Below are 16,590 nucleotides of genomic sequence, written 5' to 3'. Positions count from 1 at the left end.
CCTAGAGTCATCACTGCCGTTGGGGATGTGGCCCTGATCTGGGGTTATTCAGAAAAAAAACTTCTACAATATATATGTAGAAGCATTAACAGAAACGTGATTCTTAAAATAATTTCAACTAATCTTTTAAGTCTCAATTTTACCTCATTTGGCCCCACGATGGGTGTCAAGACGGATGGGATCCCGTTAGAGAGGCGAGCAACGTCGTTCATTACACACATGTGGGCAACAGTAGCTCCAGCTTTCCCGCCCGATCCAGCTAGATGATGTCCTGTTTTGTCATGAAGGAGGAACAGCGTCTTACCGACCTGGGGAAGTCCTGTCTAGGATCAGTGTGTTACACAGGAAGATGCTTCTTATACAATATGTTCCATAACAAATTGAAGCAAATGCTTCCAGAAGAGATCCAAGGAAAAAAATGGATGAATGTCTCGCTAACGCCATGGTCCAGTGATGCCTAGGATAAGAATCATGTTGAAAAGTCATGAGTTCGAACCTATTTTTTCTCAGTTTCAAATAATTTTAAACATTAGATAACTTTAAATGTTAATCCCAATGAGAAGTTCAGGTTCATGTTATGCCCAGTTGCAAGGATTATTTTTTTTTTTTCGAGCAGCATGATCTTCCTGGATAGCTATTATACTAGTTGGTGGACGATAAATGATTGCACAAAGAGGGAGAAGTTGTTGATGATGAACCCCGAACAACGCAGCTGTTTGTTATCTTTGATGAGACATCACTCGAGATTAAAGGGCACGAGCATCGTTAATATGGCAAACGAGATGTGTCCGAGGACGAGCACAAGATTAATTGAGACGGGGGCAGAGTATCATGATGAGCGAAAGTGCGCAAAAAAAATCAACGAAACAAAAAAGTATTAACTATCTGGACTGAATTATGTCTTTCGTCGTCAAAAAATGAGGCAAATTCTTTTCAAATGTTGCTCCGAAATTGTTCTATTTTTTTATCTTCTAATGTTCTTTCGATGAAGGATTGTTGTTTGTTGTTTGTTGTTTGTTGTTTGTTGTTTGTTGTTTGTTGTTTGTTGTTTGTTGTTTGTTGTTTGTTGTTTGTTGTTTGTTGTTTGTTGTTTGTTGTTTGTTGTTTGTTGTTTGTTGTTTGTTGTTTGTTGTTTGTTGTTTGTTGTTTGTTGTTTGTTGTTTGTTGTTTGTTGTTTGTTGTTTGTTGTTTGTTGTTTGTTGTTTGTTGTTTGTTGTTTGTTGTTTTTTGTTTGTTGTTTGTTGTTTGTTGTGAAATAAGATTTGGTGTTCATTTGGTGTTCATTGCTACATTAACTGTCATTTACTTTGAATTTAAATCTTGAAAAAAAAACAAACTCGGTCTGCTTTGTCATCATTTCAATCTTCTAATGAGTCATTAAAGCTCCTCATCGTCAATTTTCACTCACCAGCAGTTCAGTAGCGGCAAGTATGACTTTCATCTTCTCCACCGTAATCCTCTGTGTAACTACATTAACGGATTAAATGGCCAAAAACAACAGTTTCCAGTTACTCCCCCCCTTTCTTCCCAGCATCCAGCCAACTGCCACCCAAGCAAGTCCCACCAAAAATGCCTTTTTCCAGATGAAAATTCCTCTTGCGAGACGATAAATTCCCTCTTTTCACCTGTTGTTGCACACAGATAGTTTCCATTTTCTCACGAATTCACGACCGTTTTGAATCGAGATCAAAAAAGCACAAAGTAACACTTGGGGAAAGCTTTCGTTTTGGGAGAGGGGGGTTGGAAAAGCTGAGTGTCTCAACAATGAAGCTGGAGTTCACTCGTGAGAGTTCATTTTGTGAGTGTGGCAACCTTGCTGCAGATGAGTTCCCACCCTGAGTTCAGTTTCGGTTGAGACTTTGTCCGTGACGGACGCGGTTTCAGTGCAGGGAGTCGTGACTTCCGGTTTTTTTTTGCAGCTGTTGTTACTGTTATTGTTGCTGGTGGTGATGCTGCTGTTCCACGTGGAAAGCTTACACGTGTAGTAGCGCACACTCACAGTAAGATAGGAGGGAATAATATCGATTTTTCCTTGTTGCTGGTCGACGAGGATTTTTAAGTAACCGTTAGGTGGGGGTCAGTCTACGTAGGGGGGTGTGTATGTGTGCATGAAGGTAGTGTGCTCGGTCACACACTAATTGTGCGAGTGTCAAAAGATATCGTGCTATAATCCTCGCCAAAAATTGTTGTAGTGGCAACTATTAACTTGGTCGTAAAGTTTAACGGCATCACTTCGGCTGCAACGGACATTCCGGAATACAAGGATATTGTGTGGTTTAATTAGGGCTGATTGTGAGCGACCCCGAAAGAAACAAAAATGTGTCAAAGCAATTACCGAGAATGACGTGCTAAATTGTACGGAAACTGTGCGCCGGAAATTTAACGATCTTTTGGACCCATTTCATGACGGTAAGCAGACGCTTTTTAATTTTTGTTTTTTCAACACGCGCACAAAAAAACACCGAATTTGGGTAACATTGCCGGAAAAAAAGATCGGAATACAAACTGGCACCCAATTACGCTAATTAATGCTTACCTTTTTTTCCGGAGGACGACGGTGCTAACGAGGGGAATCGATTGGGTAAACAGATAAGGCCGACTACCTTACCAGAGGGGGGAAGGAACCTTGTATCATGATGGCGAAATCAGAGTCGATATGTTTGGCAAAGTTCATAAAATAACACACCGCGTTTCGGGGAAAATGGGACGATGATGGATGACGGTTGTTCTTATTTTCGGGAAAGTTTTCCAACTCAGTAAGTAAATAAACCAAAAACATAAAAATTCATGGAAATCCCAAATGATTCCTTTAAAAACCAAAAAGCAAACAACTTCAGCACAACTTAACCTGAAAGACTTCGGTAGTCGATGAACCGCACAACTTGCTCAATAACCCCAAACACAAATACACAAACTCCAAGGGACCAACGGAAAACCAACCGTCTGTGGAGACCTGTTGCGGGTTGAGCCGAAAGTTTTGTTCCCATTCATTCTCATCAAAATCGTTTGCTCTAGGAGCCATTTCTGCCGCACAAATGCTGTGCGGTTGTCATGGCAGAGGAAAAGTTTTCTCATTAAATGGCAGCGAGATTATTCAATTCGAACGGAAGATGTCTGGAAATGTTCATAAATTGATTGAGTTTAGGAAATACAGCTTCTTTGATGTCAGTCTCGTGAATTTGGGTATTTCGCCACCAACCCACACGAAATCGGGAAAAGTTGCCCCGGGTAACTTTTGTCCCTGATCACGAATCCGAGGTCCGTTTTTTGATATATCGTGACGGAGGGGCGGTACGACCCCTTTCATTTTTGAACATGCGAAAAAAGAGGTGTTTTTCAATAATTTACAGTCTGAAATGGTGATGAGATGTAAATTTGGTGTCAAAGGGACTTTATGTAAAATTGGACGCCCGATTTGTTGGCGTACTCAAAATTTCGAAAAAAAAATGTATTTCATTTTAAATTTTTGTGTTTTTTTCTAACTTTGCAGGGTTATTTTTTTTAGAGTGTTGCAGACAATAACAAAAAAAAATGTTTTTAAGAGATTTGCTTATAACCATCTCGAGTTATCACGATTTTACTACACCCAAAGTTAAAGAACGAAGGGATAGTCCTCACGAAAAGAAACGTGAGGAAAGTGCTGTTTTGCGATAGTATAGTCCTCTCGCGTGTTCATTCGTTCATTTGAACAGTTCATCCTATTGTGTGGCTTAAATGGACAAATGACCGCCACTAAGTCACCGAACCTTGGTGGCCCATACGGCAAAGGCATGGTTCTATAAGCCAAAGGTCTTGGCTTCGAGTCTCGGTACCGGTACTTTTTTTTTGATAGATGAACTTTTTTTGAAGATGAACCCTTGAGTAAAGTACTCTTGGTAATTTCGGGATTTATCCTCTCCGTCCGCACACAGTACCATTTTACTACCGAATCGTGCTCTTTATCCTCTCGTATGCCGATGCCCAGTTCTGAGTGTAAAAAAGTTTCGAAAAATTTACTTTTTGCGTTTCTGTTTTGATTCGTCGTTTGTGTCTGTCGCGGGTGATGATAAACGGCCGTGATCAACGACGACCAACTTTTTCAAATCTCTTTTTTCGTAAAATCGCAATAAGGCCGTTGCAAATATTTTTCAAAGTTTATGGTTCAGCCAGTCCGGAGATAATCGTGTGCATATTTTTCGGTGCACGGACTTACAGACATACACACGCACAGACATTTGTTCAGAATGTGATTCTGAGTCGATATGTATACGTGAAGGTGGGTTTACGAGGTCAAATAAAGAAGTTTATTATTCGAGTGATTTTATAGCCTTTCCTCATAGAGGTGAGGAAGGCAAAAAATCATGAAAATGTATACTTTCATGAAAATTATTTTAAAATTAATCATAAAATGTATTTTCTTCAATTATAACAAGAGTTTTTCTAGGCTATTTAACATTTTTCATGTTCCGTGAAATTTGGTGTTATTAAATTGAGGTCCTAGTTACAATTTTTGAACGTAAAAAATCACTAAACCTAAAAGCTGCACCTGAACCTCTCTGAAACAATGGGGATTCGCTCCTTATTTTGCAATATCTAGCAATGCAACAGTAACCAGAACAAAGTAAAAGATCAAATATTACCACATTGAATTCATTCAACTCGAGGTTCGCGGCAAAATGGGGTTAAAAGGGTTTAAGACTTTTATTTTTCCTCGACCTTGGAAAATCAAGAAAATCTGCAAGTGGCCGTTAAATTTCAACCAACCACTAGCATGTGCATGAGCAAAACTTCCTCTTCCAGCAACAATGATTCCGGCGAAAAGTACACAATCGTACAATGTTTCGCGGATTTCCAGAACGTCATGAAGATAAATTACACTATACATTCCGTTTTCTCTGCCGCAAGCATAGATGACAGATTGGCAAACTGTGTTCAGCACTGTTGGCTCGTGGAACAGAGGGTAGTCTGAACATCTCTTAACATTCCAACGCCCAAGGCTCCAAAAAAGTTGGAACGGTAACTTCAACTCGCTGGTTCTCGAGCATAACTTACCCAATCAAGACGATTCTTTTTTCCAGTGATTTGTTAGGATGTCTAGATGATCCTAGAACTTTGCAGAACTCAATTAGATCAAATCTGTAATTTTTGCGATCAAAAACATCGTTCCAACTTTTTTTTTCGCGTGTAAAAAAAAATTCTCCAAAAATTCCGCGGAGGCAGTCTTTTTAAAAAAGTTGGAACGATGTTTTCGTTTGCAGAAATTACAGATTTGTTCAAATCAAGTTCTGCAAAATTTTAGGATCATCTAGACATTCTTACAAATCCCTGGAAACAAGATTCGTCCCGATTGGTTGAGTTATACCCGAGAACCAGCGAGTTGAAGTTGCCGTTCCAACTTTTTTGGGAGGCTTGGGCGTCCGTGTAAGTTTGACATGCGTTGGGCGTTCCAGTGTTAAAGTTTATTTGCTTTGAAAATTTCATCACAATCGATCCCATAAACTGTAAAACAATAGTTAGTCATGGTCCAGGAGTTCCGCATCCTTCTTTTTCAATATATTTTATTTAAAGTACTTGCAAAATGATTGATATGGCTTTTGGGATAACCTTTTCTGGCTTTAAGATTGAATTGTGCAAAAGTTAATTTCAAAAACTTATGAAACTCGCATAATTGCAGCACATTCCATTAATCCCCATTCTGCGCAAACATTAGAAAAGAGTTGAATGTCCTGCATAAATTCCATCGTATTTTACTCTTCCTAGAAATACCTCATCGCCGTGCAAAAAGTCCGTACAACCTTCTCTTCCAAGACCCAATTCGCCACAAGTCGTCCCCAGCATCGTCGAGGTGGACTTGGCTTTTTCTCCCTCCCGCTTCGACGAGTCATAAATTTTTGTACTTTTCTGAGAGCTTTTTGCTGGCTAACGAACGCGCGCGAGGACATGTCATCCTCGTTAACGGTGAGTTATAAGTCGAGTATGGCAGCACTTTTCGCCTCTTTTTCCCGGCGTCGACGAAACATGGTGCGAAAAAGAGAAAAGTTTTCTTATGCGAAAAAGTTAACAGGATCGGAAGGTTGTCTACTTTGGTGATCATTTTTGATGCCAGTTTGTGGAAAGTTGGTTTCTTAAAAATTCAGCGAAGTCAAATCACAAATTCAAGGAATTGAAAATCCAAACAAACTTTTGCATCTTCTCTTGTAATAATTTTTCCAATGTCTGTGGAGTTGTCTGCTTACATGTGCCATCCATGATTGAACTCATAACTATAACTTGGAGATTCACATCCTAAATGTAATACTTTTCTGCAAAGATGAACGAACCATTTCTTGGAAAATAACTGGAATCTGTCATCTATGTAAAGTTATATTGATGTCATCATTTTTGTATTTGATAATAATCATTTCATCATTTATTCTGGTTTTGCTCAACTCAAGCTACTTCTAACTTGATCAATAACTGTCCGCCACAGACGTCGTCCTAACTTCATCATAATTACGGCCGTGCGCACGTTTCCAACGAAAAACAGGACCATATTGTTGTGTCTCCCCGCAATCATTGCTGGCACCAGCAGGCATCCCGCGCGGTGGACCGAACCCAGGCGACAAACTTGGTGACCCGGGCGTAAACTCCGGGATAGTTGCGCTGGGCACAAGCCTTTCCCCAGGACACCACGCCGATGATGTCGTACCGGCCCGTGGTCGGATTACGCAGCTGCAACGGACCACCGCTGTCACCCTGCAGGCAGAGAGAGAGATAGAGGGAAACCCGAGTGAATTCGTTACGAAATTTGCCGTTGTCATCATTAGCGGGTTTGAAGGTTATGTCGCATTGTGCTACATCTTGCCATCTCGTTGTTGTTTGGGTTATTGTAGAAAAGTTCAGGGGAAATTATGAAACCAGTTACGGATTAAAATTTAATGGGAAATGAAAAAATAGCGATGAAAATCAGGCTTTTACCGGAAACAGTTAACCCTCTACCGCCCAAATTTTGTTTCGATTTTTTTTTATTTTTCCCTTGTTCAGAAGGTCATTTTGAGCAACTTTTGTTCTACGAAAAACTTTACACTTTTCTTGTTTTATGTTTTTCTTGTTTTATTTTTAGTTTTTTAATTTGCATTTATCTTGTTTAGTTTATGTTTGTTTTTGGTAGTATTTAGCCTATTCTACCACCTCCAATCATCACATTTTGCCACTTTTTCAATTTTTTGCTTTTTTTCACATTTTCTGATATAAAATGGCACCATTATCATTTAAATTGTATATAATAATAAATAAATTACATTTTTAAAAACATTGGCAAAGTTTTCTAAAATTTTAAGAGTTCTTCTTTCCAATGCTTTTTAAAATCAAAAATTGGTTGTAAAATGGATTTTGGTTTTTTGTTTTTTGTTTTTTGTTTTTTGTTTTTTGTTTTTTGTTTTTTGTTTTTTGTTTTTTGTTTTTTGTTTTTTGTTTTTTGTTTGTTGTTTGTTGTTTGTTGTTTTTTGTTTTTTGTTTTTTGTTTTTTGTTTTTTGTTTTTTGTTTTTTGTTTTTTGTTTTTTGTTTTTTGTTTTTTGTTTTTTGTTTTTTGTTTTTTGTTTTTTGTTTTTTGTTTTTTGTTTTTTGTTTTTGTTTTTTGTTTTTTGTTTTTTGTTTTTTGTTTTTTGTTTTTTGTTTTTTGTTTTTTGTTTTTTGTTTTTTGTTTTTTGTTTTTTGTTTTTTGTTTTTTGTTTTTTGTTTTTTGTTTTTTGTTTTTTGTTTTTTGTTTTTTGTTTTTTGTTTTTTGTTTTTTGTTTTTTGTTTTTTGTTTTTTGTTTTTTGTTTTTTGTTTTTTGTTTTTTGTTTTTTGTTTTTTGTTTTTTGTTTTTTGTTTTTTGTTTTTTGTTTTTTTGTTTTTTGTTTTTTGTTTTTTGTTTTTTGTTTTGTTTTTTGTTTTTTGTTTTTTGTTTTTTGTTTTTTGTTTTTTGTTTTTTGTTTTTTGTTTTTTGTTTTTTGTTTTTTGTTTTTTGTTTTTTGTTTTTTGTTTTTTGTTTTTTGTTTTTTGTTTTTTGTTTTTTGTTTTTTGTTTTTTGTTTTTGTTTTTTGTTTTTTGTTTTTGTTTTTTGTTTTTTGTTTTTTGTTTTTTGTTTTTTGTTTTTTGTTTTTTGTTTTTTGTTTTTTGTTTTTTGTTTTTTGTTTTTTGTTTTTTGTTTTTTGTTTTTTGTTTTTTGTTTTTTGTTTTTTGTTTTTTGTTTTTTGTTTTTTGTTTTTTGTTTTTTGTTTTTTGTTTTTTGTTTTTTGTTTTTTGTTTTTTGTTTTTTGTTTTTTGTTTTTTGTTTTTTGTTTTTTGTTTTTTGTTTTTTGTTTTTTGTTTTTTGTTTTTTGTTTTTTGTTTTTTGTTTTTTGTTTTTTGTTTTTTGTTTTTTGTTTTTTGTTTTTTGTTTTTTGTTTTTTGTTTTTTGTTTTTTATTTTTTGTTTTTTGTTTTTTGTTTTTTGTTTTTTGTTTTTTGTTTTTTGTTTTTTGTTTTTTGTTTTTTGTTTTTTGTTTTTTGTTTTTTGTTTTTTGTTTTTTGTTTTTTGTTTTTTGTTTTTTGTTTTTTGTTTTTTGTTTTTTGTTTTTTTGATAAGTGCAGTGCTTCTCGGGACGCGCAGTCTTGTTTTTTCGCGATAATTTTCCTCTCTTTTGTGTCGCTGTTTGTGTGCATGGGGTGATTGGTCATTATAATTGAATAATGCCTTCATAAGTGCAGTGCTTCTCGGGACGCGCAGTCTTGTTTTTTCGCGATAATTTTCGTCTCTTTTGTGTCGCTGTTTGTGTGCATGGGGTGATTGGTCATAATAATTGAATAATGCTTTCATAAGTGCAGTGCTTCTTGGGACGCACAGTCCGGATTTTTCGCGATAATTTTCGTCGTAAATGATCGTTAAAATTTATTCCAACTTTCAGTTTTAGTAATTACTCATCAAACTATCGATTATATGAAGAGTAAAGCGTCATTTATTTACTATTTTTGAAATTTGCTCGCGTTATCTAAATTGTAAAAACAGTAAAATTATACTGATAAGTCCAGCCCATAGCACTAATGCTCGGCTGGCACGCGTTCGATAAAAATAAACCATTTTAAATAATCAATTATTTATCTTTCCGCAGCCGGCTGCCTAAGATTTAAAAATTTCAACCGATAAACAAAATGCTCATGGTCACATCACTGCCACTCGTGAATCCTGACCTCATACCCATCTACTAACCCCCTCAAAACTCATGTGATACTTTGTCGGAGAAGCAGTCGATTGGGCGGTCTCTATCACTCAAGTATCGGACTAACATTCCCATCCACTTCCCCGTGACCCTACCACTGGTCGTGGCCGGCGCCGGTATTGATCAGCATGATAGGGGCCTTTGAGAAGTTGCGAAGCGAGGAAAGATAGCACCCACTTATCTTCCACGGCTCGTGGATGTAACTTCTGGAGGTCCTGGTCAATAACGGAGTAGCAACTGCGGGTGGGCACCTATGCTTTGTTTTTTGTTTTTTGTTTTTTTGTTTTTTGTTTTTTGTTTTTTGTTTTTTGTTTTTTGTTTTTTGTTTTTTGTTTTTTGTTTTTTGTTTTTAGTTTTTAGTTTTTAGTTTTTAGTTTTTAGTTTTTAGTTTTTAGTTTTTAGTTTTTAGTTTTTAGTTTTTAGTTTTTAGTTTTTAAGTTTTTAGTTTTTAGTTTTTAGTTTTTAGTTTTTAGTTTTTAGTTTTTAGTTTTTAGTTTTTAGTTTTTAGTTTTTAGTTTTTAGTTTTTAGTTTTTAGTTTTTAGTTTTTAGTTTTTAGTTTTTAGTTTTTAGTTTTTAGTTTTTAGTTTTTAGTTTTTAGTTTTTAGTTTTTAGTTTTTAGTTTTTAGTTTTTAGTTTTTAGTTTTTAGTTTTTAGTTTTTAGTTTTTAGTTTTTAGTTTTTAGTTTTTAGTTTTTAGTTTTTAGTTTTTAGTTTTTAGTTTTTAGTTTTTAGTTTTTAGTTTTTAGTTTTTAGTTTTTAGTTTTTAGTTTTTAGTTTTTAGTTTTTAGTTTTTAGTTTTTAGTTTTTAGTTTTTAGTTTTTAGTTTTTAGTTTTTAGTTTTTTGTTTTTAGTTTTTAGTTTTTAGTTTTTAGTTTTTAGTTTTTAGTTTTTAGTTTTTAGTTTTTAGTTTTTAGTTTTTAGTTTTTAGTTTTTAGTTTTTAGTTTTTAGTTTTTAGTTTTTAGTTTTTAGTTTTTAGTTTTTAGTTTTTAGTTTTTAGTTTTTTGTTTTTTGTTTTTTGTTTTTAGTTTTTAGTTTTTAGTTTTTAGTTTTTAGTTTTTTGTTTTTTGTTTTTTGTTTTTTGTTTTTTGTTTTTTGTTTTTTGTTTTTTGTTTTTTGTTTTTTGTTTTTTGTTTTTTGTTTTTTGTTTTTTGTTTTTTGTTTTTTGTTTTTTGTTTTTTGTTTTTTGTTTTTTGTTTTTTGTTTTTTGTTTTTTGTTTTTTGTTTTTTGTTTTTTGTTTTTTGTTTTTTGTTTTTTGTTTTTTGTTTTTTGTTTTTTGTTTTTTGTTTTTTTTTTGTTTCGAAAGACTTCTGTTCTAAAAAAAATAGTTTTGAGTTTTTTACAGGCCCAAAACTTTGAATCATCAAAAAATGTGGGGTCAATTTTGTAAGAATGGAAAAAAAAACAAAAAAATGAGCTATCTGGAAGAGAATAGACCCTAAAATCAAACATTAAAAATCCCTTTTGCGACAGTTCTCCTGTTTTTCATGGAAGTCCCTTTCCCTAGAATAAAATCATGCCACCACCCGCTCTAGCAATATTTACAGACCGAGGTTGAGAAAACATTTGAACAAGCACTTTCTCAAATAAGGACAAGTTTCTCCCTGCAACCGAGCTTTTCTCCCAACAGAAAAACGGCACATCCTGAGGGGTGTAATAGTCCTCCTGCAAATGTTTATACTACACATTCTGGGAAAAGATTCTAGAGCACGAATCTGTTCCTCTCCATCATGAGCAGTGAGAATTTATATTTTGAGATATTTCCAACTCACTTGACACGAATCCTTTCCTCCCTCGAGAAACCCAGCGCACAGCATCCGGTTTGTGATCTGAAACCGGAAGTAGCCAGCCCGTTTGCACTCCTGGTTGGACAGAATCGGCACCGTCAACTGCTGCAGTGTATCGGACAACTCCCCACTCTCGGTCGTTCCCCAACCGGTCACGGTGGCCTAAAAGAAGATTAACTGTGTCAATATATCGTCGGTTCGGTCGCGCTCTTCATAACTCAGTTCAATCAACTAATGGTGAGCCCAGTGAAGGGATACCTTTTGACCCTGATAGCTGTCCGTTCCCGTCGGTAGACACACCGGAATTACATCCGGACCGAGGGGGACGGGTTCGGCCAGCCGGATCAGTGCCACGTCGTTATTGATGCGTATGCCCTGGTAGTGGTTCAGCGTGATGGAATGGCCCCGCCGGTGGATCATTTCTTGGTGATTGACAGGCGCAGGGGTTTGATTGAAGGGGACATTTATTAGATTACACGTGTGATGGTGAAGTCGATGAAAACGGAAATGAAAAACACACATCTGGTGATCAAATTGTGATTTTATGTGTCGAATTCCAACTCCTAACATTCAACAGAATTAAGATTCCATTACATCACCAGAAACTCACCTGGATTCCCCACCGTAATGCTGGGCCTCCTCAGGAAAACCTCAAACTCCCTGGCGTCCGCCCGTGCCACGCAATGTGCCGCCGTCAGAACGTACCGGTCGTTGATCAAACTGGCCCCGCAGCTGAACACCCCCTTCTGGAACAGCGACGCCATCCAGGGAAAGGCACTCAGGTCGCTCGAATTGCCACCGACGACGCGCGTTCCCGGGGAGGTCACACCTCCACAAACTGGCAACACAAGACAAACTTTGGTCAGCGCTCGACGTCTTGAAATAATTAAACTTTGCTCTTGCTTACCACACTCGGCGCACTCCAATCCCTGGCTGTCCCGCTGGAGAGGACTCGCGGCGCCCTCTTCCTCTGGCCGTGCCCACGCATTCGCCGGAGTCCAGTAGGGCAAACATGCTGCTAATACGACCACTAAAAGTTGGTGTCGGTGGATCATCTTCCTCGGAAGCTTAGCATAGAACTTTGCCCGAGGCGAAGCTATCGGTTGAGAAGAGTCGTAAAGTTTACTTTGTACGAACTGTATGACACCACAAATAGGGAAAGTAGCAGCAATTGCACCTTATAACCGTCTGAACGCCGGGAAGATCCCACTGTGACTACCTGAGAGGTTCAAAAGTTGGACAACGAGGTCAGATGTAGTGTAGCGAGTACTCCAGATGTACGATATGGGCGTGGACATGGGCGTAGATGTAAGGCCCTCAAGGGTTAACTCAAAACAAAATTAGGCCAATTTTCAACATTAATTTGGCTAATGATACTAAAAATCCGCATTTGGCAATTCCATTGGCGTTCAAATCTCAACCACGCACATAGAGAAGAAGATAAAATCACATTTTTAAGGGGACAAGGGAAATTCTCCACGGAATCCCAAATAAGTTTCGCTTGGAGTTCGAGGCTTTTTGAAAAAAAAATACAAAAATACAAAAATACAAAAATGCAAAAATACAAAAATACAAAAATACAAAAATACAAAAATACAAAAATACAAAAATACAAAAATACAAAAATACAAAAATACAAAAATACAAAAATACAAAAATACAAAAATACAAAAATACAAAAATACAAAAATACAAAAATACAAAATACAAAAATACAAAAATACAAAAATACAAAAATACAAAAATACAAAAATACAAAAATACAAAAATACAAAAATACAAAAATACAAAAATACAAAAATACAAAAATACAAAAATACAAAAATACAAAAATACAAAAATACAAAAATACAAAAATACAAAAATACAAAAATACAAAAATACAAAAATACAAAAATACAAAAATACAAAAATACAAAAATACAAAAATACAAAAAAACTAAAATACAAAAATTCAAAAATACAAAAATACAAAAATACAAAAATACAAAAGTAGAAGAAAAAATACAAAAATACAGAAATACATATTATGTATGTAATACAAAAAAAATAATACAAAAATACAAAAATACAAAAATACAAAAATACAAAAATACAAAAATACAAAAATACAAAAATACAAAAATACAAAAATACAAAAATACAAAAATACAAAAAAATACAGTTTAATTTTCAGTAAAACATTTGTACGTTTATGCTTTCAAAACCTGAGCAAAAGGAATTACCGAAGCTCCAACATTCATGAGCAAGCCAGAGCAAAGTGAAGTTCAACAACAAAAAAAGTCAGATGCTGTGTGAATGTTTTACTTTTATGCTCTCTCCCCATCTACACTTTTGAACTGACACCAGAAGAAGATGAGTGATGCTGCGTGGGAGACATTCAGATGCAAATCAGGCGGGACCACCGCGGCGGCCAACAAATTCCTCTCTTTCAGTTCCAGTCTGGGGACCGTTTCCCGGGAGACACGTGCGCCTCACTTTTATTAGGTTTTGCGCCACCACCACCGTAATGAGGACGGTCCAAGTTTTTAGACTTGATGAAATTTGCAATTTGCCTAACGAGAAATTGGTTCGTCGCTGAGGAATTTCATTAAAGTTAAAAGTTAATTCATTTGCACTTTTACTGTGCAAATTTGCGTCCTTTTCCATTTTCCAACCACCCTCGAACTTTTCACAACATCCCACTTTCCTGCCGCATGACTTAGCACTCAATTTATCGCAAATCCCATGGGTGGACGTTTTCGGCATTCTAAATTCCCTCCGGTATCCCGCAATCAGGCTCTCTGATGATGGTGGCTTAATCTATTCATGGTTCGTCGGCTACGGAAAGGTCTCTGCCGGGGCTGCGTTCCGACCTGGACCTGGCCCGAGCCCGTGTCAAAGTCAAGTTTATCTTGTCTGCAAACATCGGTCGATGTGTGTATCACAACACCCCTTATACTAATACTCTTACCCACGGAAACATGGAAAAGTTCTTTGATTGATGGAGTGGCCTGCAGTTGTGTAAAGAGGCACTGATAAAAATGTTGAAATGGAATGAAATCCAAATAAATCAAATTTCGCGTAATTTTTCACAGTGCACACGAATAGAAGTTATAAAAGGCTTTTGTTTGGGTCCAGATTCGCGGTAAAGAAGCTTACCCGCCACGTATGGCTAATTTGTTTGGCAAACAACGGTTAAAGTTTACATCCGTGGCACCTCTCGTTTGAGGGGTGATTTACCAATTAGGCTTGCGCGTCCTTCGTTGTTTGATGGATTGTTATCGTTAGTGCAAACATTTAAAGAGGGCGCTTATAAAGTTTTTCCAGCTGTGGTCGGTTGACCGATCGGTAAACTATTTATAAGGAGCAAGTTTGCAACAGGGATTAATATTCCGGACCGACATCGAAAGTTTATCACGTCTTTATAAGGAGCAAGAGAATGATAAAGATTAACCCTTAATTAAAAAGGTTATTAAATAGATATGCTGCTTGCCAGCTAAGCTAATTCGCGAGATATTTAATCACATCTCCCAGCACGTTCCATCTTGCAATCATCTTGTCCAAAACAAAAAAAAAAGGTTGGAATGATAAAACTCGTAATAGTGAAGGAATGCTTTTTGTTCTTATTTATAGGGTAGCAGGATAATTATGTCCAAAGAAGTCTTATTGCATTACTAGTTTCTTCACACAAATTTCCCTACAAATTTGGGGTGAAAAGAGTGCTAGTTATTTTTAAAGATTTACGAATAAACTTCGTAAATAACGTAAAATTGCTGAATTTCCTGAATTTCTTGAATTTCTTAAATTTTTTGAATTTCTTGAATTTCGTAAATTTCTTAAATTTCTTATATTTCGTAAATTTCGTAAATTTTGTAAATTTCGTAAATTTCTTGAATTTCTTGAATTTCTTGAATTTCTTGAATTTCTTGAATTTCTTGAATTTCTTGAATTTCTTGAATTTCTTGAATTTCTTGAATTTCTTGAATTTCTTGAATTTCTTGAATTTCTTGAATTTCTTGAATTTCTTGAATTTCTTGAATTTTTTGAATTTCTTGAATTTTTTGAATTTCTTGAATTTCTTGAATTTCTTGAATTTCTTGAATTTCTTGAATTTCTTGAATTTCTTGAATTTCTTGAATTTCTTGAATTTCCTGAATTTCTTGAATTTCTTGAATTTCTTGAATTTTTTGAATTGCTTGAATTTCTTGAATTTCTTGAATTTCTTGAATTTCTTGAATTTCTTGAATTTCTTGAATTTCTTGAATTTCTTGAATTTCTTGAATTTCTTGAATTTCTTGAATTTCTTGAATTTCTTGAATTTCTTGAATTTCTTGAATTTCTTGAATTACTTGAATTTCTTAAATTTCTTGAATTTTTTGAATTTCTTAAATTTCTTGAATTTCTTGAATTTCTTGAATTTCTTGAATTTCTTGAATTTATTGAATTTCTTGAATTCTTGAATTTCCTGAATTTCTTAAATTTCTTAAATTTCTTGAATTTCTTGAATTTCTTGAATTTCTTGAATTTCTTGAATTTCTTGAATTTCTTGAATTTCTTGAATTTCTTGAATTTCTTGAATTTCTTGAATTTCTTGAATTTCTTGAATTTCTTGAATTTCTTGAATTTCTTGAATTTCTTGAATTTCTTGAATTTCCTGAATTTCTTGAATTTCTTGAATTTCTTGAATTTTTTGAATTGCTTGAATTTCTTGAATTTCTTGAATTTCTTGAATTTCTTGAATTTCTTGAATTTCTTGAATTTCTTGAATTTCTTGAATTTCTTGAATTTCTTGAATTTCTTGAATTTCTTGAATTTCTTGAATTTCTTGAATTTCTTGAATTTCTTGAATTTCTTGAATTTCTTAAATTTCTTGAATTTTTTGAATTTCTTAAATTTCTTGAATTTCTTGAATTTCTTGAATTTCTTGAATTTCTTGAATTTCTCGAATTTCTTGAATTTCTTGAATTTCTTGAATTTCTTGAATTTCCTGAATTTCTTGAATTTCTTGAATTTCTTGAATTTCTTGAATTGCTTGAATTTCTTGAATTTCTTGAATTTCTTGAATTTCTTGAATTTCTTGAATTTCTTGAATTTCTTGAATTTCTTGAATTTCTTGAATTTCTTGAATTTCTTGAATTTCTTGAATTTCTTGAATTTCTTGAATTTCTTGAATTTCTTGAATTTCTTGAATTTCTTGAATTTCTTGAATTTCTTGAATTTCTTGAATTTCTTGAATTTCTTGAAATTCTTGAATTTCTTGAATTTTTTGAATTTCTTGAATTTCTTGAATTTCTGGAATTTCATGAATTTCTTGAATTTCTTGAATTTCTTGAATTTCTTGTTTTTTTTGAATTTCTTGAATTTCTTGAATTTCTTGAATTTCTTGAATTTCTTGAATTTCTTGAATTTCTTGAATTTCTTGAATTTCTTGAATTTCTTGAATTTCTTGAATTTCTTGAATTTCTTGAATTTCTTGAATTTCTTGAATTTCTTGAATTTCTTGAATTTCTTGAATTTCTTGAATTTCTTGAATTTCTTGAATTTCTTGAATTTCTTGAATTTCTTGAATTTCTTGAATTTCTTGAATTTCTTGAATTTCTTGAATTTCTTGAATTTCTTGAATT

At 34.2% G+C, this 16,590-nt stretch overlaps 2 protein-coding genes across 4 annotated transcripts in view; one reads left to right on the top strand and one right to left on the bottom strand.

Moving 5' to 3' along the window:
- Window positions 1–1,858: 1,858 nt before the first annotated feature.
- Window positions 1,859–16,590, top strand: part of LOC120414744 (synaptotagmin-5) — a 74,030-nt gene continuing 59,298 nt past the window's right edge. For both annotated transcript variants that reach the window (XM_052707527.1, XM_039576056.2), the window contains exon 1: window positions 1,859–2,409. The gene's annotated coding sequence lies outside the window, so the exon portion shown is untranslated. The remainder of the gene's footprint in view (window positions 2,410–16,590) is intronic.
- Window positions 6,444–12,165, bottom strand: LOC120414745 (trypsin-like). 2 transcript variants are annotated; one of them, XM_039576060.2, is made up of 5 exons: window positions 11,892–12,162; window positions 11,595–11,822; window positions 11,243–11,406; window positions 10,970–11,146; window positions 6,444–6,714 (listed from the first exon to the last, which is right to left on the bottom strand). In XM_039576060.2, the coding sequence occupies exons 1-5, from the start codon at window positions 12,037–12,039 to the stop codon at window positions 6,532–6,534; spliced, it is 900 nt and encodes a 299-aa protein (XP_039431994.2). In that variant the 5' UTR covers window positions 12,040–12,162; the 3' UTR covers window positions 6,444–6,531. The 2 variants fall into 2 exon arrangements, with proteins under 2 accessions (XP_039431994.2, XP_052563489.1); XM_052707529.1 differs by having other exon boundaries at window positions 11,595–12,165.

Source organism: Culex pipiens, chromosome 2 (genome assembly GCF_016801865.2).
Source record: "Culex pipiens pallens isolate TS chromosome 2, TS_CPP_V2, whole genome shotgun sequence".
Classification (NCBI taxonomy): Eukaryota; Metazoa; Arthropoda; class Insecta; order Diptera; family Culicidae; genus Culex; species Culex pipiens.
This window is presented reverse-complemented; position numbering and strand designations above follow the sequence as displayed.

Coding starts and splice junctions, on each gene's coding strand:
- LOC120414745 (XM_052707529.1), bottom strand. CDS start 12,039: ATGATCCACCGACACCAACTTTTAGTGGTCGTATTAGCAGCATGTTTG. Junction 11,147..11,242: donor ACAGCTATCAGGGTCAAAAG/GTATCCCTTCAC, acceptor ATCTTCTTTTAG/GCCACCGTGACCGGTTGGGG. Junction 6,715..10,969: donor GAGGAAAGGATTCGTGTCAA/GTGAGTTGGAAA, acceptor CTCTGCCTGCAG/GGTGACAGCGGTGGTCCGTT.